The 25,925-nt window shown below is 40.7% G+C and overlaps 1 protein-coding gene across 1 annotated transcript; it reads right to left on the minus strand.

Annotated features, from left to right (window-relative positions):
- Positions 1-6,072: 6,072 nt before the first annotated feature.
- Positions 6,073-24,837, minus strand: LOC133609265 (voltage-gated potassium channel regulatory subunit KCNG3-like). Its single transcript, XM_061964772.2, has 4 exons — positions 24,526-24,837; positions 19,761-19,831; positions 19,119-19,696; positions 6,073-8,062 (listed from the first exon to the last, which is right to left on the minus strand). Exons 3-4 carry the CDS (start codon positions 19,691-19,693, stop codon positions 7,435-7,437), a joined length of 1,203 nt encoding a protein of 400 aa, XP_061820756.1. The 5' UTR covers positions 19,694-19,696; positions 19,761-19,831; positions 24,526-24,837; the 3' UTR covers positions 6,073-7,434.
- Between the last annotated feature and the right edge of the window lie 1,088 nt (positions 24,838-25,925).

Raw genomic sequence — 25,925 nt, forward strand, 5'->3', positions numbered from 1 at the left:
CTGAGAAAGCATTAAGAGTTTGAGGTGGGCGGGTTTGGGGGGGTCGGGGTTTCGGGTAGCGGGGGGTGTATATTGTAGCGTCCGGGAAGAGTTAGTGCTGCAAGGGGTTCTGGGTATTTGTTCTGTTGTGTTTATGTTATGTTACGGTGCGGATGTTCTCCCGAAATGTGTTTGTCATTCTTGTTTGGTGTGGGTTCACAGTGTGGCGCATATTTGTAACAGTGTTAAAGTTGTTTATACGGCCACCCTCAGTGTGACCTGTATGGCTGTTGATCAAGTATGCCTTGCATTCACTTGTGAGTGTGTCAAAAGCCGTAGATATTATGTGACTGGGCTGGCACGCAAAGGCAGTGCCTTCAAGGTTTATTGGCGCTCTGCACTTCTCCCTACGTCCGTGTACACAGCGGCGTTTTAAAAAGTAATACATTTTACTTTTTGAAACCGATACCGATAATTTTGAAACCGATACCGATAATTTCCGATATTACATTTTAAAACATTTATCGGCCGATAATATTGGCAGTCCGATATTATCGGACATCCCTAATAAACATCACATCAGTTGGCATCCCAGTGAGAGCAGACATTGTACAGTAAGTGATTGCTTTAAATATGTTTGTAGTTTGTATGTCTTCTTTAGCACTTACCAATAGTGTTACTTTCTGCATCTGTTTATCACCCAGCTTCTAAAACGTGTATCTCATCCGCCATATATACAGACTCAAAAATATAAGGTCTGGGATCATGAATTGTCCCAAAGTTGTTGTTGCTGGCTCTTATGAAGTCTGTCATCATTAGAAATAGTTGTTGTTGAAAGAAATAGCGAACGTCATGATGTGCTTGTTACAAACAGCATAGACTTATTGCATGTATAAAATGTTGTTGGAGGTTTTGGGGAGTGGTTTACAGCGCATTATAGGCAAAATAGATCGAATCCCCATGACCTGATTTGTTAGCCACCTCTAGCTAGTTTACAAATTAGAATGCATAAAAAAAAGAAAGTTCTTGTATCATATAGAGATTGTGAATTATAGGCTAAATTAGCCCCCAAAAACCTCCTTAAGAGTTCTGTTTAATACAAATGTTTCTGAAGCAGTGATCATCACAGGAGCTTGTAGACATGTGCGTGTGTTTTTGTGTGTGTGCTTGTGCAAGGGAGCGTGACAGTTTGATATTTACTTTAAAAAAATCTACGGAGTCAATTGATAGACGTTACATTACGTATGTATTTTAAGTTAAATAGTCAGATAGTTCAATGATCATGGTCTGTTAGTACCAAGATGTACAAACACGGCAGATACCCCTTCCGCTGTGATCACACTCACGATACAACAATGTTTATTTAGATTTTAATAGTTGTTGTTTTTATTGTGTGGTAGTGTAAAGTATGCGCTTAAAGGCCTACTGAAATGCGATTTTCTTATTTAAACGGGGATAGCAGGTCCATTCATGTGTCATACTTGATCATTTCGCGATATTGTCATATTTTTGCTGAAAGGATTTAGTAGAGAACATTGACGATAAAGTTCGCAACTTTTGGTCCCTGATAAAAAAGCCTTGCCTGTACCAAAAGTAGCAGACGAGTAGCGTGACGTCACAGGTTGTGGCGCTCCTCACATCTGCACATTGTTTACAATCATGGCCACCAGCAGCGAGAGCGATTCGGACCGAGAAAACGACGATTTCCCCATTAATTTGAGCGAGGATGAAAGATTCGTGGATGAGGAAAGTGAGAGTGAAGGACTAGAGGGCAGTGGGAGCGATTCAGATAGGGAAGATGCTGTGAGAGGCGGGTGGGACCTGATATTCAGCTGGGAATGACTAAAACAGTAAATGAACACAAGACATATATATATACTCTATTAGCCACAACACAACCAGGCTTATATGTAATTTGCCACAAATTAATCCCGCATAACAAACACCTCCCCCCTCCCGTCCATATAACCCGCCAATACAACTCAAACACCTGCACAACACACTCAATCCCACAGCCCAAAGTACCGTTCACCTCCCCAAAGTTCATACAGCACATATATGTCCCCAAAGTTACGTACGTGACATGCACATAGCGGCACGCACATACGGGCAAGCGATCAAATGTTTGGAAGCCGCAGCTTCATGCGTACTCACGGTACCGTGTCTTCGTATCCAACTCAAAGTCCTCCTGGTAAGAGTCTCTGTTGTCCCAGTTCTCCACAGGCCAATGGTAAAGCTTGACTGTGAACAATGAAACACCGTTTGTGTTTGTGTTGCTGCAGTCGGCCACAATACACCGCTGCCCACCTACAGCTTTCTTCTTTGCTGTCTCCATTGTTCATTGAACAAATTGCAAAAGATTCACCAACACAGATGTCCAGAATACTGTGGAATTTTGCGATGAAAACAGACGACTTAATAGCTGGCCACCATGCTGTCCCAAAATTTCCTCCACAATCCGTGACGTCACGCGCTGACGTCATCATACCAAGACGTTTTCAGCATGATATTTCGCGCGAAATTTAAAATGGCACTTTAGTAAGCTAACCCGGCCGTATTGGCATGTGTTGCAATGTTAAGATTTCATCATTGATATATAAACTATCAGACTGCGTGGTCGGTAGTAGTGGGTTTCAGTAGGCCTTTAAAGTAGTGTAAATTATGTACTTAATGTACTGTATTGTATGCACATAAAGTAGTGTAAAGTCGGTGCAATAACAATAAGTCAGGATGTCAGATTTTTAATGGCAGCACATTACATTTGTAGGGCTGACAGACAAATATAATCCACACTTTCAGTAAAGCCAACACGCTTCATAAAACTCTTCTTCTCTGCCGTTTCCCAGGCAAGGGACCCTCAAACTGATAGAGAGAAGGAGCGATGTACCCCCAACTTATAGACCCTGAATAAAATGATGTGTTAAATGAAACTCGTCCTAAAGGTACCTTGTTATTGTACAATACTAAGATATTCAATATATATATATATATATATATATATATATATATATATATATATATTAGTACTGCAACAACTAATCGATTAAAATCGATTATAAAAATAGTTGACGATTAATTTAGTCATCGATTCGTTGGATCTATACTATGCGCATGTGCAGAGGCAATTTAAGTAATAATTGACAGATTAATCGATTATCAAATTAATCGTTAGTTGCAGCCCTAATATATATATATATATATATATATGTATATATATATATATATATATATTAATCGATTATCAAATTAATCGTAAGTTGCAGCCCTAATATATATATATATATATATATATATATTAGGGCTGCAACTAACGATTAATTTGATAATCGATTAATCTGTCAATTATTACTTCGATATATATATATATATATTAGGGCTGCAACTAACGATTAATTTGATAATCGATTAATCTGTCAATTATTACTTCGATTAATCGATTAATAATAGGATTAAAGAGACAAACTACATTTCTATCCTTTCCAGTATTTTATTGAAAAAAACAGCACACTGGCACCATACTTATTTTGACTATTGTTTCTCAGCTGTTTGTACATGTTGCAGTTTATAAAAAAAGGTTTATAAAAAAAAAAAAAAAAAAAAAAAAATATATATATATATATATATATATATATATATATATATATATATATATATATATATATATATATATATATATATATATATATATATATATATATATATAAGGGCTGCAACTAACGATTAATTTGATAATCGATTAATCTGTCAATTATTACTTCGATTAATCGATTAATAATCGGATAAAAGAGACAAACTACATTTCTATCCTTTCCAGTATTTTATTGAAAAAAACAGCATACTGGCACCATACTTATTTTGACTATTGTTTCTCAGCTGTTTGTACATGTTGCAGTTTATAAAAAAAGGTTTATGAAAAAAAAAAAAAAAAAAAAAAAAAATATATATATATATATATATATATATATATATATATATATATATATATATATATATATATATATATATATATATATATATATATATAATTAGGGCTGCAACTAACGATTAATTTTATAATCGATTAATCTGTCAATTATTACTTCGATTAATTGATTAATAATCGGATGAAAGAGACAAACTATATATATATATATACTGTATAAATATATATATATATATATATATATATATATATATATATATATATATATATATATATATATATATATATATATATATATATATCGGGTACTCCGGCGTCCTCCATCCTCCAAAGACATGCACCTGGGGATAGGTTCATTGGCCACACGAAATTGACCCTATGTGAGTATGAATGTCGTTTGTCTATCTGTGTTGGCCCTGCGATGAGGTGACGACATGTCCAGGGTGTACACTGCCTTCCGCCCAAATGCAGCCGGGATAAGCTCCAGTCACCCCCGCAACCCTGAGATGAACAAGCGGTAGAAAATGTATATATATATATATATATATATATATATATATATATATATATATATATATATATATATATATGTATATGTATATCAGAAACGCTTTTACTGTCCAAAATCTCACAGTCTTGCTGTATAGCTTTGGGTTGCTAGGCAACCACTTTGAGCTTGCGTTTTAGCCAGTTAGCCTTTGGCTTGCGGCCCTTTCAGTTTGAGGATTTTATCAGTGAAGGAGGCTTTGTTTTCTCAGAAAGTTTTTAATTGTGATGAGACAAAAAAAGATGCCACAGTGCACCTTTATTACAGCGGAGTAGAAGGCACTACCGGGACACAAGCCGATGAAGGATCGCCTCACACTGCTAGTTTGTGCTAACGCTAGCGGTGACTACAAAAAGCCACTGTGTACATCACTGTGTACATATATATATATATATATATATATATATATATATATATATATATATATATATATATATATACCATATTATATATTCAGCAATTATTATTTATTTATTTATTTTTATTGTGATTACTTATGGAGTACATTGTATATATATATATATATATGTTTATATATATGTATATATATATATGTTTATATATATGTATATACTGTATGTATACTGTATATGTAGGGCCTCACCTTTTCTCCTCCAAACATATTGTTGGGTATTGTGGCCAAACCACTCAATTTTTGTTTCATCTGACATCACATGGACAAAGATAAGACCTTCTGGAGGAAAGTTCTGTGGTCAGATAAAACAAAAATTGAGCTGTTTGGCCACAATACCCAGCAATATGTTTGGAGGAGAAAAGGTGAGGCCTTTAATCTCAGGAACACCACCCTACTGTCAAGCATGGTGGTGGTAGTATCATGCTCTGGGCCTGTTTTGCTGCCAATGGAACTGGTGCTTTACAGAGAGTAAATGGGACAATGAAAAAGGAGGATTACCTCCAAATTCTTCAGGAAAACCTAAAATCATCAGCCCGGACGTTGGGTCTTGGGCGCAGTTGGGTGTTCCAACAGGACAATGACCCCAAACACACGTCAAAAATGGTTAAATCAGGCTAGAATTGAGGTTTTAGAATGGCCTTCCCAAAGTCCTGACCTAAACGTGTGGACAATGCTGAAGAAACAAGTCCATGTCAGAAAACCAACAAATTTAGCTGAACTGCACCAATTTTGTCAAGAGGAGTGGTCAAAAACTCAACCAGAAGCTTGCCAGAAGCTTGTGGATGGCTACCAAAAGCGCCTTTTTGCAGTGAAACTTGCCAAGGGACATGTAACCAAATATTAACATTGCTGTATGTATACTTTTGACCCAGCACATTTGGTCATATTTTCAGTAGACCCATAATAAATTCACAAAAGAACCAAACTTCATGAATGTTTGGTTGTAACTAGGGCTGGGCGATATTGCCTTTTTTTTAATGTCGCAATATTTTAAGGCCATATCGCGATACACGATATATCTCTCGATATTTTGCCTTAGCCTTGAATGAACACTTGATGCATATAATCACAGCAGTATGATGATTCTATGTGTCTACATTAAAACATTCTTCTTCATACTGCATTAATATATGCTACTTTTAAACTTTCGTGCAGAGAAGGAAATCACAACTAAAAAAATCACTAATTTTTTCATACGGTGTTGATCTGGAAATGTTTGCCTCGGCATTTTGATGGTGTGGACGTGTGGCACTGAACGGAGATATTGACGTGCGGAGTAAACACTCTTCATTGTCTAGCGGGTGACTTTTCAAATGATGCTACATATTAGCAGTGTAGCCGAATGTCCTGGGTTCGCCTATACAGTGTACTTATCTAATAAAATAATAAACAGGAGACATTAGAGCAGGTTCGGTAGCCACCGCTTCTTTAATGTCAACATCACACACCTCCTTCCACAACCACACACCCCCTACGTCACAGCCCTACGGCAACTCTGGAGGGACAAAACTCCTCCTCCTTACTAACACACTCCGGTAACTTGGGACACCCTGAACTGTTTGTTACAGCAGTAATGCTACTTTTTATAGCAACGCTTTTGCCCCACACTTGACAAATTACGGTTGTCTGTTTGACATATTCCCACTTGAAACCAAACCACCGCCAGACGATGGACCCCCTGCTGTTTTTTCGGGGAATTAATTATTCCTCCATTTGTTTACAGATTCGCACCTTCTTTCTCTTGTATTAGCACTCGCACCACTCCGCCAGCATCACAGCTAACGTTGGTCATGCTGCTACCTTTCTGCTTGGGGAGGGCGTATACGTACAGTATGTGACGTATGTCGTGACAGTATGTGACGTGTGTAAGAAGGTGCGCTTGTCTGTTTGTGAGAAGGAGAGAGCGAGGAGAGCCTGTAGTGTAATGCCCGCAGCTAAAAGCAACTGCGTGAGAACGTATACTCGATATCACGATAAAGTCATTTTCTATATCGCACAGAGACAAACCCGCGATATATCGCCCAGCCCTAGTTGTAACCAACAAGTATGAAAACATGTCAGGTTAAAATTCCATCTAATATAACAAAAATATTGTCTGATTACAACAAAATTTGAAAAGTGAATGAATGAAGTGTTCGTACGTCGAGACAAAGTTCGCACAAAGAGGCATATTTGATGTAAAGGTTCGTAAACATAGAGACGTTTGTAAATGAAGGTTCCACTGTATTTATTCATGCTGTTTCTAAACTACTCTACAAATGTATATTTCATGTGTATTTGAAAACATTTCAATTTGTGGAAAAATTGCGGAGGGAATATAATAAACTATTGAAAAAAACGACTAACCCACCAAAAATTTCACAAGCTTCCTGCATTACCCCTGCGGACCCCTTAGGGGTCACAGTCCCTCTGTTGAAGACTTCTGAACTAAATAAATATTAAAAAATCCTTACAGATCTGACTTCAATCCAAAACCATTTTGATAGCCAATTTTTTTACCTGTCGCATGTCCAGCTGCCCCCAGTCAAAATTCATACTTCATGTTGGGGGTGGTGCTTGTGAACGTGTGCTTCAGTCAATGAAGTCCGTTGACAAACTGCGCATGCACCTGGCTGAGCGCACCTTCAGCTCATGGTAGCACTGCACAAAGCTATGGTAGATGAAGGTGATTGGCAGCGCTAGAAGCACGATTCCACTCACCACACACAACCCGCCCAGCACGCGACCTGCCACGGTCACTGGGTACATGTCTCCATAGCCCACTGTCGTCATGGAGATGATGACCCACCAGCTTGCAGCGGGGATACTGGTGTAGTCCTGATTGCCTCCTTCTAGAAGTTGGGCCAAAGCACTAAAAATGGCCATGGCCACAAAGATGAATACGAGAAGCATGACCATCTCGCGATAGCAACGACGCAGCGTCAGGCCGAGGGTTTGCAGGCCGAGGAAGTGACGTGCGAGCTTGATCACCCAGAAGATCCTCATGATGCGTAGCACGCGCAGCGTCACGCCCGCCCGCTGGAGCTGAGAGTTCTCGCCCGTCAGGTGTGTCACAGTCACAGAGACATAATAAGGAGTGATGGCCAGCAGGTCGATGATGTTTAGTGGCCGGCGCACAAACTCACATTTGTCCCGGGACACGATGAAACGGACAATACACTCAGCGGTGAACCAACCGATACACACCGCCTCGATGATCCTGCAAACATTCAACCAGAGAGAGGGGAGAGAAACATTGTAAATCCCACATTCTTTATTTTCATGTACGTTCTTGGTGTCTCATTCAGTAAAAAACATATTAAATTCCATTCCTTTTTTTAAGGTGATCTGTCATAACGTTTTTAGCATTCAGACATTATTGTGAGGTTTTGTATTAGTGTTCCTAAAAATAGATATACCGGCCCCCAGACACATTTTTTTCTCTAAATTTGACCCCCCGAGTCAAAATAATTGTCCGGGCCTGACCTAGGACCTAATTTTCTAAAGGTTTGTGTGTACTAAAACGTGCAAAGTTGATAGCACACGCAAAGCTGATCTACTAAGTGTTTTGCGTCTGTTACATCAGTGGTCCCCAACCTTTTCCTAACTTTTTTTTTTTTTTTTTTTTGGTCATACAAAAATACAATCATGTGTGCTTACAGACTGTATCCCTGCAGACTGTATTGATCTATATTGATGTATAATGTAGGAACCACAAATATTAATAACAGAAAGAAACAACCCTTTTGTGCGAATGAGTGTGAATGAGTGTAAATGGGGGAGGGAGGTTTGTTGGGTTGGTGCACTGATTGTAAGTGTATCTTGTGTTTATTATGTTGATTTAATTAAAAAAAAAAAAAAAAAAATTCTTGTGCGGCCCGGTACCAATCGATCCACGGCCCGGTGGTTGGGGACCACTGTGTTACATGTGCAGAATAAGGCATGCAATCCCTTTTGCGTCTCTGTCCTCATTAATATGCAGAATTTATGCTGATCATCAAAACACCCACAATACAGGGAGGACAGAATGCAAATATTTTATACAGCACTCATCACTGTTTTGGGCATTCTATTTTGCATTTTATTTATCTGAAAGAGAGTCCTCCGTCCTACGTGTACGTTTCAACATATTTGGACGGTCAGAAATTAAAAATATTAGACAAATTGTCTATTCAGCAACATTCTTTTATAACTTCATAAGTGTTAGATAACTTAAAGGGGAACTGCACTTTTTTTGGAATTTTGCCTACCGTTCACAATCATTAAACATGACGACGGATGGATTGTTTTGTAATTCAACTCATTTTAAATATTACAAAAATGTAATTAAAGTCTGCTTACAGCACAGCCAATGGGAGCTCCACTATATCAACCCCAAAATCCAATAAATAACCATCCAAAAACCGCCAACTACTCCATTTACATGTCGTGACTTGAATATTAACCAAGTATTAGTGATATTGTCATTATAAGCGCTAACACAGACAAACTATTTATAGCGAAGCCGGGATCACTTCCATGTATCCCTATGTTTACATCATCGATGGGTCTGCCGCTTCCTCGGTTCCTTGCTCCCTGTACGTTTATTCTACATCATAAATCATGCATCACACCTGCACAGAAAATGTCTGAGTAGGTATTCCGACAAGTTGGTAGACTTTGACAGCCATTTAGGACCTAAAACTGACAAGAAAGACAATAAAAGCGCTTGTTCCCCCCCGCACCTCTACCGCGAGCCCCACACCCCGTTTCTTCGCGAGGATTATAAGACATTTTTCATCCCAATGGGAATATATGAACAACCCAGCAGTCGGCATCCCAATGACAGCAGACATTGTACAGTATGTACAGTGATGTTTTGTTGTGCTTGTTGGCTCTCATGAAGTCTACAGCGGGCAGAAATCGGTGCTGAAGAAAAGAAACCCCACAAATTAAGGCCCAAGCTGTTTGTTTACATGCTTTTTTTATTTCTCTTTGCTCCTTGGGCTTATTGGACCCTAATTAGAATAAAATGATATGATGTATTTAGTCCATAAGTACACAAATGTGTACTTCATGTTTAGTGACATGCTAATTCTTATTTTTACAATTTTTTTTTCCAAATTCCATTGTATGTTATACTCTTCTGACACCAACAGATGGCAGTATAAGTGTCCACATAAGTGACCATAAGACCCCAATTCAGTATTGTACACAATTTTGGAAATAAGAGCTAAAAGGTGCTGTCCACGCATTTTCCACTAAGCCTTTAGAGGTTGTTAATGCACGCGTATGCTTAAAATGATCATAGTACGTAAATATTAAATATTATTACAAACCTGCCCATTACTACATTACATATATACTTACATCATGAAGATAAAACCTTAATGGAGGTGTTTGGATGTTTTTTAGGGGCTCTATAAGCAGAATGAAACGGCTTGCACAGGCCCCATTGTAAGCAGACTTTTGATCGAATGTATTTAATATTTAGGATGCATTAAAAAAAAAAATCCATCCGTCGTCATGTCTTTCATAATGATTGTGAACAATAGGCAACATTTACAAAAAAGTGCAGTTCCCCTTTAAGGGGCTGATTGAAACAAATTCAATTGATGCGTTTTGGTGTAATTTAATATTTTTTTAATGAAGTTTTTTTCATATAGAATATATATTACTAACATATATCCTATATCAGGGGTGTCAAACTTGTTTTCATGGAGGGCCACATCACAGTCATGGCTGCCCTCAGAGGGCCGCTTGTAGCAGTGAATGTAAGAATATAAAAGTATTATCGCCTCATTTTATTATTGCCTATGCATTTGGTTATTTGATTTTTGTACGTACAAATTGATGGATAACTTGCTTTGAAATCATAAGTCAAGGTGACAAGCAGATATTTAAGTGTTTATTGTCATTTTGGAAAAACTATAATACGGTATATGATAATTAGGGGTGCTAATTTTATTTTATTTTTTTTATCACATCCGAATCCCGATTTTTATTTATCTCGATAGTAAATTGATTATTAATTTAAAAAAATCTAATTATTATTTATTTATTTTTGACGTATTAATAAAAAAATAAGTTTTTTAGGCCATCTCTATGCTTACTTGGTGCACGTACCGTATTTTTCAGAGTATAAGTCGCACCGGAGTATAAGTCGCACCTGCCGAAAATGCATAATAAAGAAGGAAAAAAACATATAAATCGCACTGGAACTATGAAAAAAACTGCGACTTATAGTCCGAAAAATACGGTATGTGTCATACGTCACCAACCAAAAAGAGGTTTTGTAACCTATAAGCTGTTTTGTTAAGGTGTTGTTATCATTATACCAAATAATACATTGCAAAAATCAGGTACAGAACCAAGCCCCAGAAGGAGCTGTTTTACCATGGGAAAGAAAGTGAAACTCCCCATTGCTATGCTGAAAAAGCTACCTATTAGCTGCCATTATAAGATCAATGTAAAAGGAGAAGAATATAAGGATGACAGTGTTTCTTAAAAAAGCTGCACCAACAATTTTTTGTTTCTCGCGTGGATGCGGCCACCGTGACACCATCATTCGCCGTCATCCTCATCATAATGCAGCTAATACTTTAGCGTCGTCATTTGTGAGCTCCAGTTTTTTATGTTACAATGTTGTGAAAGTGTAGAAAGTGTTTATGAGCGTAGTAAGTGGGGATGTCTCGATCAACATTTTTGGCCTCCAATTTTCTCGTCTCTTTTGACTCCCGATCGGAGACTTTGACAACCGATTATTGGAACTGAAAATGTTTTTTAGCAAGTAACTAAAGTAAACATAATAACACATTTTTATAAAAGTTATTTTTAGAGATGTGCGAAAATGGCTTTTTTGCCGATATCCGATATTTCGATATTGTCCAACTCTTAATTACCGATTCCGATTTCAACCGATAGCGATATATACAGTCGTGGAATTAACACATTATTATGCCTAATTTTGTTGTGATGCCCCGCTGGATGCATTAAACAATGTAACAAGGTTTTCCAAAATAAATCAACTCAAGTTATGGAAAAAAATGCCAACATGGCACTGCCATATTTATTATTGAAGTCACAAAGTGCATTATTTTTTTTAACATGCCTCAAAACAGCAGCTTGGAATTTGGGACATGCACTCCCGGAGAGAGCATGAGGAGGTTGAGGTGGGTGGGGTTGGGGGGGTAGGGGGTAGCGGGGGATGTATATTGTAGCATCCCGGAAGAGTTAGTGCTGCAAGGGGTTTTGGGTATTTGTTCTGTTGTGTTTATGTTGTGTTACGGTGCGGATGTTCTCCCGATATGTGTTTGTCATTCTTGTTTGGTGTGGGTTCACAGTGTGGCGCATATTTGTAACAGTGTTAACGTTGTTTATATGGCCACCCTCAGTGTGACCTGTATGGCTGTTGACCAAGTATGAATTGCATTCACTTGTGTGTGTGAAAAGCCGTAGATATTATGTGATTGGGCCGGCACGCAAAGGCAGTGCCTTTAAGGTTAAATGGCGCTTTGTACTTCTCCCTACGTCCGTCCGTGTACACAGCGGCGTTTAAAAAGTCATAAATTTCACTTTTTGAAACCAATACCGATAATTTCCGATATTACAATTTAAAGCATTTATCGACCAAAAATAAACGGCAGTCCGATACTGTCGGACATCTCTAGTTATTTTATTAAATGGTCCCATTTCAATCATTTGGGTTTTGCCCTCAAATCCTTCCTGTATCCAGAGACTTACTCCTTGAGTTTGGAAACAATAACAACTAAAAAAGTATTGTTTAATACTGACAACTAGAAAAAATGTAATATCGATTTAATATCCTTTGTATACTGAAACTACACTAGGTATTGATAGTGTCAACATCTGGATCAATCACCAATACTTTACATTGACCAGTGACGTGCGGTGAGGTTGATGGCTGGTGAGGCACTGACTTCATCACAGTCAGATTTACAAACATATGAACCCTAAAGAGTATCTTATTCACCATTTGATTGGCAGCAGTTAACGGGTTATGTTTAAAAGCTCACACCAGCATTCTTCCCTGCTTGGCACTCAGCATCAAGGGTTGGAATTGGGGGTTAAATCACCAAAAATGATTCCCAGGCGCGGCTGCCCACTGCTCCCCTCACCTCCCAGGGGTGATCAAGGGGATGGGTCAAATGCAGAGGACAAATTTCATTACACCTAGTGTGTGTATGACAATCATTGCTACTTTAACTTAACTTTAACTTTACACATACAAACTGTAGCACACAAAAAAGCACATTTAATAAAAAAAACGTTATTATGGTCTTACCTTTACTTAGAAATTAAGTCCATGCGCCGCAACTAAAGCCCTCACTTAAACTTTCCACGTGCAAGATAGAATCTATTTAAAAAAGTGTAACCGAGGGTTTATAAATGTCGCCTATACTGTATGAAACTACAAAATAACAAACACGAGGACCACTTTATTTACCTTCTTTCAAAAACCTCCGCAACGTGACATCACTTCCGCTCTAAGCGCCTTCAAAATAAGAGCTCAAGGCATATACTGTATAACAGCGCATAACAGGAACTTAACATCACAAAGAGGAAAGCCCATGAAAATAGGTTACAAAAGTTATTTAATAAGAAGCCAAAAAGTGCAAAAACAATAATGTTCGTGTTGGAGGAGTTGTGAATTAGGTACACCTGCAGTCTGCAGGTGTATCTAATGTTGTGTCTCTGCAGTCATTCACAACTCCTCCAACACCAACATTATTGTTTTTGCACTTTTTGGCTTCTTATGAAATAATTTTTTTAAATACATTAAATCTTGCACGTGGAAAGTTTAAGTGTGGGCTTTAGTTGATATAACAATTCTACGGCGGGGGTGCAGGAGGCGAGCCTCAGCCAGTGCGTCTTTTGCAGCCGTTTTATGATCGCTCAGCACAAGAAATACTTTACACACATACAGTTGTTGACAAAATACACTGTACATTATATACCTCAGCTAACTAAACTATGGAAATGTATAATATAATTCATATAGCAATACAGTCTCACTGCACAGCAGGCCAGCAGTTAGCCGAGTCATTGCGCAATCCATGTTGCGGCACTGAGTGACGTGCCTCAACTGGCTGCTGTTCACCGCACCGTCTCTTCTCAGTATTTGAACGGCAAATGTGAAAATTCAGCGATTTTGAATAAAAATAATCTAAAACTGGTGAAGTTAAATAGAAAATAACTTTATAGTATAATCACTGGATACATATAACAATTTAATTTTTTTTTTTCTTTTTACATTTTTTTTCTTTCCATGATGGCAAGTGACTGCCTCTAGTGACTGCACGTCACTGACATTGACGCTGTCGCGATTAGCTTCTTGTGTAGTCCTGCTCGGTGTGTGTGTAGCATGCTTAGCCATTAGTTTTCATCTAGTCTTGGATTGCTTACCCAAGTCAACTGGAAATGTCCCCGGCAAGCTTGACCTAACGGACAACAGTCCATCAAGTGAGTCACCATAATACTGATCATGATACAAGCACATCACCGTACAACTACAGTACGTACGCTGTCGAGCTCGCTGCGTACAAATAAAACATGAAATAACACTTTACAGATTCTGTAATATTATTGTTCATATTTTTCAGTCAGTACAGATTGGTGTCCTATCGCATTGTGTTGTGCATTTAAAAACTCAAAAACCATTCAGCTGTTGACATAGTAGCTAGCTTACCGCTTGCCGTAGCTAGCTTATGGCTAATGCCGTAGCATGGCGATGTGTTACTAAGCTAACCAAACAGTTCCTCCGTGTTCAGTTCAGTTTCAGTTTCAATTTATTTCGAACATGCTTACGATACAATGTAATGCATCACATATTTCCAGTTGTCGCTCTTACAATAACAATGTTGCTACAGCTTTGTTATTGTACAGGTTACGCAACGTAAATGAAGTATTGTTGGCGGTTTTTGAATGCATTTTTAAAGTGATTTAGAGACAGAATGGATTGCCCCTGTTAGCTGCATTGCTAGACACGTAGAACTTTGCCTAAATGCGCCATTTCTTCAGGAGGGTAAGTGGGGAGTGTGACGTCACACAAAGTGGGTGTGACATGAACAGGAATAAAACCGGAAGTAGTGGTTCGTCATATACGGACATCATTTTGTTTTGTTATCTTTCTGTGTGGAGTTTGCATGTTCTCCCCGTGACTGCGTGGGTTCCCTCCGGGTACTCCGGCTTCCTCCCACCTCCAAAGACATACACCTGGGGATAGGTTGATTGGCAACACTAAATTGGCCCTAGTGCATACTTGCCAACCTTGAGACCTTCAAATTCGGGATATTGGGGGGGTGGGGGGGGGGGGGGGGGGGGGGTTGTATATTGTAGCCCGGAAGAGTTAGGGATGCAAGGGATTCTGGGTATTTGTTCTGTTGTGTTTATGTTGTGTTATGGTGTATTCCGTTTATATTTACATTTAGCACAATTTCCCAACTCATATGGAAACAGGGTTTGTACATAGAAAAAATCGAATAATCAAGTGCAAAGGCAATGGTGTAATAATATGAGGTGATTACTGGTACACATTTATATCAATGCTGCCAAATGATGTATATATATATTTTTTAAATCATATCAATTTTAATTTTGATTAATCACAGGTTATTACCCGCATGCATAATTTTTAGAGATGTCTGATAATGGCTTTTTTGCCGATATCCGATATTCCGATATTGTCCAACTCTGAATTACCGATTCCGATATCAACCGATACCGATATATACAGTCGTGGAATTAACACATTATTATGCCTAATTTTGTTGTGATTCCCCGCTGGATGCATTAAACAATGTAACAAGGTTTTCCAAAATAACTCAACTCAAGTTATGGAAAAAAATGCCAACATGGCACTGCCATATGTATTATTGAAGTCACAAAGTGCATTATTTTTTTTTAACATGCCTCAAAACAGCAGCTTGGAATTTGGGACATGAGAGAGCATGAGGAGGTTGAGGTGTGCGGGGTGGGGGGTGGGGGGGAGGTGTATATTGTAGCCCGGAAGAGTTAGGGATGCAAGGGATTCTGGGTATTTGTTCTGTTGTGTTTATGTTGTGCTACGGTGCGGATGTTCTCCCGAAATGTGTTTGTCATTCTTGTTTGGTGTGGGTTCACAGTGTGGCGCATATTTGTAACAATGTTAAAGTTGTTTATGCGGCTACCCTCAGTGTGACCTGTATGGCTGTTGATCAAGTATGTCTTGCAGTCACTTTCGTGTGTATGCAGAAGCCGCATACAACATGTGACTGGGCCGGCACGCTGTTTGTATGGTGAAAAAGCGGACGCGTAGACAGGTTGTAGAGGGCGCTAGAGGCAGTGCCATCACGGCACGCCCTTAATATTGTTGTCCGGGTGAAAATCGGGAGAAATTCGGGGGAATGGTTGCCCCGGGAGATTTTCGGGAGGGGCACTGAAATTCGGGAGTCTCCCGGAAAAATCGGGAAGGTTGGCAAGTCTGCCCTAGTGTGTGAATGTTAGTGTGAATGTTGTCTGTCTATCTGTGTTGGCCCTGCGATGAGGTGGCGACTTGTCCAGGGTGTACCCCGCCTTCCGCCCAAATGCAGCTGAGATAGGCTCCAGCGACCCCGAAAGGGACAAGCGATAGAAACTGGATGGATGGATGGATTCTCTCAAGACTACCGCCATTTTAGTTGTAGTCCATACGTCGTAATGATTTATGACTCCTACAGGCAGAGGTCGGTATTGCAACATGTAGTTTGCAAGCACCCAACTTCTGCCTGTAGAGGTCGCAAGATCATCACAACATCTGCACTACAAAAAAGATGGCCAACAGCTACAAAAACTACACGTTGCAATACAGATGTCTGCCTGTAGGGGTTGAGCTCGACTTCAATTAGGTGAGTCTTATTCCCAGAGTGCACTGTAGCTACACTTTGTGTTTTTGAATAATTAAGGCATTCATTTATTGTTATTTTGTTGCTATATATTACTTGTTTGTTTGGAACATTTAATTGCAATTAAACTTCAGTTTTATGGAGAAACAATGTGAAATACACCTTTAAGAAAAAACAAAAGTTGAAACTTTGAGTGAGGATGGTGTGTGGAATAGTTAAGTCCTTGGGTGAGTCTCTCAGATAATTAAAAAAATCAAAGTGATGAAAGTTGAGCATAAAGTCGGGAAATGGGTTAGTAAATCTGCCACACAATACGAAGGTCCTGAGTCGTCGTGTGTTCAATCCCGGCCTTGGGATCTTTCTGTGTGGAGTTTGCATGTTCTCCCCGTGACTGCGTGGGTTCCCTCCGGGTACTCCGGCATCCTCCCACCTCCAAAGACATGCACTGGTGATAGGTTGATTGGCAACATTAAATTGGCCCTAGTGTGTGAATGTGAGTGTGAATGTTGTCTGTCTATCTGTGTTGGCCCTGCGATGAGGTGGCGAATTGTCCAGGGTGTACCCCGCCTTCCGCCCGATTTGAGCTGAGACAGGCTCCAGCACCCCCCGCGACCCCGGAGGGAATAAGCGGTAGGAAATGGATGGATGACCATGTTACCTGGATCTCACATCAATTTGCGATTGTTTGTATTAGAAGTTTAAAGTCTCTAACATTGTCCTAGGGTTGTTAAAAAAACTAATATCAAAGATTAAGTGAATATAGTGTCGTGAGTCTGGTGCACTAAAAAAGATGGTGAACTGTTTAAGAACTGCAAATTGAATTATTTACTTCCTGTAGGTGTCATAAATCCTTATGACCTTTGGACTACAAAAATATGGAGGAAAGCTTAAAAAACTACATGTTGCAATACCGATCTCTGTCTTGTGACGTTTGGACTTCAAAAAACATGAAAATAACCAATTTATTTGGTAGAATTAACCCAGATTTGCAGTTAAAATGAGTTATTGGGTTTAATTTGTTACCTATCTACCTGGGTTTCATAAGAAACCCATCTTGCTGGGGTTTATTAACCCAGCATTGGTTTGGTCAAATAGTCACCCAGCAGTTTTTAGAGTGTACCACCCCTGCTATGCCGCATAATCAACCCGACCGTTCTTTAAGTGATCCGGTAATCCTCAGGCCAATATTAACCCCAATTAAAAAAAACATTTTAAATAATCACTGGGTCTATACCATACACACGACACAGACACAAATATGTTGATGGCTGTCAAAACTGGCCTCTGGCCCGTCACTGTATTTGGTCCGTGTGCAACATGAACACAGATAAAAATTCCTATTGTTACAAAATGCACTACCACCAATGAATATCGGCATCAATAATAAATATTGATAATGGTACCAAATTCCTAACGATATACATCCCTAGTGGATAGATGTGTTTCGTTGTACTTTGTGCTCAAATTTAGGCCGGTGTTCTGGCAAGACACGCACCTTCCTGGAATTCATGCAACTCCTGCATGTGTGTAACAAGGAATATGGAAATGTACAAAACCCAAAACCAGTGAAGTTGGCAGGTTGTGTAAATCATAAATAAAAACAGAATACAATGATTTGCAAATCCTTTTCGACCTATATTCAATTGAATAGACTGCAAAGACAAGATATTTAACGTTCGAACTGTAAAACTTTATTTTTTGCAAATATTATCTCATTTGGAATTTGATGCCTGCAACATGTTTCAAAAAAGACTGAGAAAGTTGAGGAATGCTCATCAAACACTTATTTGGAACGTCCCACAGGTGAACAGACTAATTGGGAACAGGTGGGTGCCATGATTGGGTATAAAAAGCAGCTTTCATTCACAAACAAGGATGGGGCGAGGGTCACCACTTTGTGAACAAATGCGTGAGCCAATTGTAGAATAGCTTAAGAACAACATTTCTCAACGAGCTATTGCAAGGAATTTGAGGATCCGTAACATCATCAAAAGGTTCAGAGAATCTGGAGAAATCACTGCACGTAAGCAGCATGCCGGTGACCTTCGATCCTTCGTTTACTGAGTGTTGTTAAAAGGAAAGGCAGTGTTAAAAATGCCCCTGTGCCAACTTTTCTGCAATGTGTTGCTGCCATTAAATTCTAAATTAATGATTATTTGCAAAAAAAAAAAAGGTTTCTCAGTTCGAACAATAAATATCTTGTCTTTGCAGTCTATTCAATTGAATATAAGTTGAAAAGGATTTGCAAATCATTGTATTCTGTTTTTATTTACGAATTACACAACGTGCCAACTTCACAGGTTTTGGGGTTTGGAATTGTGTCTTTTCGAGCATGCATCCCTTTTGGATGGATCTTTTACATGATTCCAATCTTTAGCCATGTAAACACTGGGACGCAGCTGTGGTAAAGCTTACCTGTGTTCATCCAGTGTCTCAGCAGCCTTCCACTCTGGTAAGGTGCTTGCACACAGCATCACCATAGAAATGAGGACAAACACCACAGACACAAAGGCCAGGATTTGTGCCGCCAAGGAGGACGTGGGCTCCTCAAACGTCCTCCTCATCCTCTCCAGCCAACGATCTCGAGGCTCTTCAGGGCCCTGTGGCTCCTCTTCGGGGAAGAAGTGAACAAAGCAGTCTGACAGACGTTCGTCCAGCCGCCGCTGGCAGCACACTTGAAGGTCTGCACTCTCAAGGCCCCAATAGAGCATCTCGTTATAGAAGGACAACTCACACATGTGCGGCACAAAGCGCAACTTGCCATGTTGCAGGTACAGCATAATGAAGCTGAACGCCTCAGAATGCCGGTCGAAGAAAAACTCGTTTCTGTCACGGTCGTAGTCGTCGCAGAGCTCCAACAACTCGCTCTCCGACACACAGCGGTAAAGGCGGCTCAGTCTGCTCAGCGGGAGGTGCTTCATCAGCTCCACCGAGAAAGAAAACCTGCGGCCGCCAACGTTGAGAGTGCACAGACTGCTTCCAAACTTCATCTTCTGTCAAAGATTATTTTGTATTTAAATGTGTCTCAGCTTCATCTTCTTTGATGACAGTTCCTACTGTTCAAATGGCGTCCGACATCCTTGGTTGGCACTGTTTCTCCTTGCTCCAAATAGTCGTCTTCAAGCCCGCTTGAATGAAAAGAAAAAAGTTCTCAGTAATTATCAACAAAAGCAAAAACACATCTTTGAATTAGGAATTTAAAATTTCCTCTCTGATACAGTAGGGTTAGAAGGTACTCTGGCATTTTTTTACCCAACCCTAACCTTAATCTGGTTTTCTAAGTGTCTATGTTGTCTAGAATACCTGTACCGAGGATGTCGTTGTGGCTTGTGCAGTCCTTTGAGACACTTGTGATTTAGGGCTATATAAATAAACATTGATTGATTGAATACCCAAGATAACATACCACGAATATAAAACCAGTGAGTATGTGCGAGGTGAAGTCGAAAGAACCCCTGCTCGCAACTGTCCAAACAAGGAAATTAGCTTGGTTCGGCCACACATGCCGCCACGACACCCTGTGCAAGACCATCATGACCATCACTAGAGGCTGGAAGGAAGCGAGCAAGACCACAGAAATCCCGGACAGACAACATAAAGACACGGACAGACTTGTCGACCCCAGGGCTATTGACGGCCACTAAGGACCGTGGGAACTGGCGCAGACTCGCTGCTTCTTCATCGCAGTTATCCCCCGACAACTTCACAGTCATAGGAAAGACTGAGACTGACTGACATTGTCTAAATTGAACTCATTCAGGCCTTGGAGGGGTTCAAGAAGGTCCCAAAAGAACCCAAGTTATCCAATCAAAGTTACATGTGGGAGAGGGATGGAGGGTAAATCATGGAGGGGATCCAATCAGAACTACTGTCTTTGTAAGACACTGTGTTTTGATTTTTCACTGGGAGAACAAGACTGTATTGTTTGTTACACACCTCCACAAATACAGAGAAGAGAAGAGACATGGACGCACTTCATCTTTGCCAGGGAAGACAACAAGACACGTGAACTTTGTGGCTTGATTTTCTGCCGTAAAAATTTGACCAACTCGAAGCGTTGTCTGCAGGGTAATCATTCGGACAGCTACGTTACAGTAAGAAGGCCGAAGCTAATATTTCGAAATGACTACTTCTAGTCCGATCGAGTACCGACTATTTGGGAATGGTAGTAGTCAATCCGCTGCGAACGTTCTGCCACAATTCTAACGGGGGGAAACACTTCAACGACTGTTGTTGACTTTGACAGTAGGGTTGCTTGTTTGCATCAAAACAGTTGTTTTTGTCACTACAATAGGGCGAAACTATCCTTGCCCAGGCACACCCTCCTGGTTTTGGAGTATAAATATTGACCTTTGAGGTCACACGGCAAGTAGGTGATGTGGACTATGAGGTCCGGCGCTCGGACCGGGGCGGAGGCACCCAAATTTATCATATAAACCTCCTGAAAGCATGGAAGGAGGCAGAGCCTGTTTCCATGGTGACGGTGGTTGAGGAGGAGGAGGAGTTCGGGCAAGAGGTCCCGCGCTCTGGTCTGCCCTCCCCCCTCCTCTGTGACGATCAGCTCACGTTAGCGCAGAGAGCGGATGTTGCCAAGCTGCAGCGGCGCTTTTCTGATGTGTTCTCCCCTCGCCCCGGCCCCCGCACAAACCTCATCCAGCATCATATTGAGACTAGCCCGGGTGTTACGGTGCGGTCTCGGCCCTACAGGCTCCCCGAACACAAACGCAAAGTAGTTCGGGAGGTATTAAAATCCATGCTGGAATTGGGGGTAATAGAAGCCCCATCGTTCTGGTAGGGAAGAAGGATGGGTCTGTGCGGTTCTGTGTGGATTACCGTAAGGTGAACGAAATATCACGTTTTGACGCGTACCCAATGACTCGGATCGACGAGCTCCTGGATCGGCTGGGCACTGCTCGTTTTTTTCACGACACTGGATTTAACCAAGGGCTACTGGCAGATTCCCTTGTCACCAGAGTCCAAGGAAAAAACGTCCTTTTCCACTCCGAAGGTTTGCACCAATCTGTGACACTTCCGTTTGGCTTGTTCGGTGCACCCGCCACGTTCCAGCGCCTCATGGACTGGATACTGAGACCCCACGCTACATACGCGGCTGCCTGCCTGAATGACGTCATCATCCAGAGTAGCAGCTGGGAACAACACATGCAGCGGGTGGAGGCAGTGCTCGAGTCCCTGAGACAGGCAGGGCTCACCGCCAACCCGGCGAAGTGTGTAGTTGGCCAGAGAGAAGTACAGTATTTGGGTTACCACTTGGGAGGAGGGCAGGTGCGACCGCAAGTAGACAAAACAGCGGCAATTGCGGCCTGCCCAATCCCCAAGACGAAAAAAGAGGTGAGGCAGTTTTTGGGTCTGGCAGGTTACTACCGGAGGTTTATCCCCCGGTTTGCGGACCTGCCCAGCCCTTTAACTGACTTCACCCGAAAGCGTGCTCCAGATCTGGTCCAGTGGACGGAGCAGTGCCAGCAGGCGTTTGAGAGGGTGAAGAAGGCCCTCTGCGAGGAGCCGGTCCTGCACATGCCTGATTTTTGTCTCCCGTTTTGTCTGCAGGCTGACGCGTCGGGCAGAGGACTGGGAGCGGTTTTGTCCCAGCAGGTAGAGGGCGTCGACCGACCCATCCTTTACATCAGCCGGAAGCTATCCGAAAGGGAGGCCAGGTATAACACAATGGAGAGGGAGTGCCTCGCCATCAGGTGGGCGGTCCGGGCCCTCCGATACTACCTCCTGGGGCGCTCATTCAGCCTCTGCTCGGACCACAAACCCCTCCAGTGGCTCCACTGCATGAAAGATGCCGACGCGCGGATCACCCGTTGTTATCTAGCTTTACAACCCTACAACTTTAGAGTGATCCACAGACCGGGTGCACAGATGGCCGTGGCCGACTTCCTTTCCCGCTCCCTCACGGGAGGGGAGGGGCAGTAGGCGAGGCCAGACGGCGTCCCGGCCTGAGTCTGGCGGTGGAGGTATGTGAGGGGGGGGCGTGGACTGCGGACCTGCAGCGAAGTGGGGTGTGCCAGGACCGGCTTCGAGATCAGCGACAGGTGCGTAGATGACCCAGCTGGGAGTGTTTGTCTGATCACCTGTCGCTTTGTTAAAGGCAGCAGTCGGGAAGGAGAGGGGAGGGTTGTTGATGGTGATTGGTGAAGCACGAGCGAGAAGGGGAAGACTGACACAACCCGATGGCTGAAAAGCAATACCAAAGACATTTATTGAAAAATAAATCTTTGTATCAAACCATGCACGTCGCTGTCATGTCGGTAACTGGTGGTCCGAAGAACCCGGAGGAGCAAGACCTCCACAGGGCTATATAAGTAAACATTGATTGATTGATTGATTGGTTGAAGGCTTATGTATCATTTATGCATGGATAAAGATACTGAAAGCGACAAACTTTATCGGACTTTCCCCACTATTGGAGAAGTACAGTGGTACCTCAACTTACATGTTTTTCAAGATATAAGCTGTCTCTCGGCTAATTGTTGTGTTTTAACTTGCGAGCAAATTTGAGTTATGAGCCTCCCCAATGTTAGCAGGCATAGCGATTGTCACAGTGAACCCCAGTAAGATCCACACCTAAACATCCGATCTCACTCGCGAGCATTAGCTTATAGCTAGAGATGGACGTCGCTTTGTTTTTCCAAGCATGGGAAAGAAGAAATTGAGTATATATATATATATATATATATATATATATATTTTTATTGAATTAAAGAAATAAATAATTAAAAACATGACAGAGCATGTAGCTATCTAATTTTGTGAAGCAGTTGTAGCGCAGCACTGCTAGTCTGCACCATGCTGAAGGAGAATGAGTTGATAACGGCAGCCAAGTGTCAGAGTTTGTTGGTGACAAACCCCAAGATGCAGAGATGGCGGCACGTGTGACACAAAGGAACTATGACATGAGCAGAGTGAACAAAAGTAGACAGAGCTACAACGACAAGTGTTATGACAGGTAGTAGTGACAACAAGTATTAGCGACAATGACAATGACAATAATCCAGCAGTGACTGGAGGGTAGGACAGGTATAAATAGCAGCTGGCTGATTGACACCAGGTGTGGCCAGGTGCCAATCAGCCACAGCTGAGGGGACACAGCACTCAGGGAGACAAACAGGAAACAGAACCAAAACAAGAGCGCTGACAGGAAATACTACACACACACACAGAGGAAAAACTAAAACACAACCAAACTGTCAGGGGCAAGCCTGACACCAAGGATGTTAAAATAACATCAAAAGGGCGGACATTTATCCATGAAAATATGGAGAAGCTGCTAATGGTGTGTTTGACAGAGAAACAGCTGGAGGGAGATACCATACATTGTTTTCATGCAAGATTTCTATATGTGTTTTTCTTTTTAAAATGCATGCTACATGTTCAAATTGGGTGGAGGGGCACTTTTTCACTGGGCAATGTTGATTTCAGTGTTTTCAGCTATGAACCAATGAAGCTCGTAAGTTCAGGTACTACTATACTACATTGTGAAGTATCTAAAACCTTTTTTTTTTTTTAAATCTAAATGGAATTATTCTCTGTTGTCTTGTTATCCCGTACTGACATTAATTAGAGCACAACAATTTAACGTTTAAAAGATAAGTCAGCCATGAACCTCAGAACACATCAATGTCTGAATAAAACATAATTAACTGACTTCATTTCAAGGTTATATAATATAAAACTGTATGAATATATATATATATATATATATATATATATATATATATATATATATATATATATATATATATATATATATATATATATATATATATATATATATATATATATATATATATAAACTCACCTCATAACAACATTGGCCCAGTTAGCAAGTTGAGCTTGACAAAAGTGCTCAGGAACAGATTCCTCTTAAAAAACAAAGATGTCCTCCTAAAGCAGCTCTGTGACTTCTTGACTGGATGAACTGAAACCCAGCAGCAGCAGCACATCTTCTTCTGTCTCCTCACGCTCCTCTCACTGCTTTCGTCTGAAGGGGAAGAGTGTCTGATGAGTCAAACATGTTCGCTCTGAGCTGATGAATCGCCATCAAAGCGACTCAGTGACTGTTGAAAGTGGGAACCTTGTCCTGCTACACCTCCTTCTTCCACTTCCTCCTCCTTATTTAGCTCCATCTTTATTCATCGCTCTCCTTAAGCCACACTCTCATATTTCATCCCTTTTATGATGCCGCAAATGAATGATTGAATCTTTGTCATTATTATACAATATTACATCAAATCATGGCAAAGATGAATCATCCACTCAATTAATTTATTAATAAGCTACACTCTGGAGCGGATCCCCAGGAAATGGTGCCCCCTTTTGGAAGCTTCTATGTACTGTAGATGGAAGGTAGTCATGAATGCAGGAGTGTGACAGTACGAGTTCGTGTATGTTTTGTCATTGAATAATTATTTTCAAAAATGGGAATTGAAAAAAAAAAAAAGGATTCGTTTGTTTGAATTTTATTTTGAAATTAAAAAAAAAATCCAAATTGAAAGTAAGCAAAAACTACATAAAAAATTGGTAGGCTTTTATTTTATATTTCACATAACAAAAATGAAAATCGTCATAACAGAAACGAAAAAATAAATACCAAAAATAGTATGCAGATGAACACATTTTTTTAATATAATAGAACACTTTTATTTTATATTTCACATAACAAAAATGGAAATCGTCATAACAGAAACTAAAAAATAAATACCCAAAATAGTACACAGATAAACAAAATATTTGAATATAATACAACGCTTTATTTTCATCAAACATGAGAGCATGATGAAATTACAGGATATTATTATCCATCCATCCATTTTCTACCGCTTGTCCCTTTCGGGGTCGCAGGGGGTGCTGGACCCTATCTCAGCTGCATTCGGGCAGAAGGCGGGGTACACCCTGGACAAGTCGCCATCTCATCACATGGCCAACACAGATAGACAGACAACATTTACACCAATTTTAGTGATGCCAATCAACCTTATTAGTATTATTATTATCATTATATTATATAACATATAGGGCAGCACAGTGATACAGGGGTTAGAGCATGTGCCTCACAATACGAAGGTCCTGAGTAGTCCTGAGTTCAATCCCGGGCTTGGGATCTTTCTGTGTGGAGTTTGCATGTTCTCCCCGTGACTGCGTGGGTTCCCTCTGGGTACTCTGGCTTCGTCCCACCTCCAAAAACATGCACCTGGGGAT

This window comes from Nerophis lumbriciformis, linkage group LG07 (assembly GCF_033978685.3).
Source record: "Nerophis lumbriciformis linkage group LG07, RoL_Nlum_v2.1, whole genome shotgun sequence".
Classification (NCBI taxonomy): Eukaryota; Metazoa; Chordata; class Actinopteri; order Syngnathiformes; family Syngnathidae; genus Nerophis; species Nerophis lumbriciformis.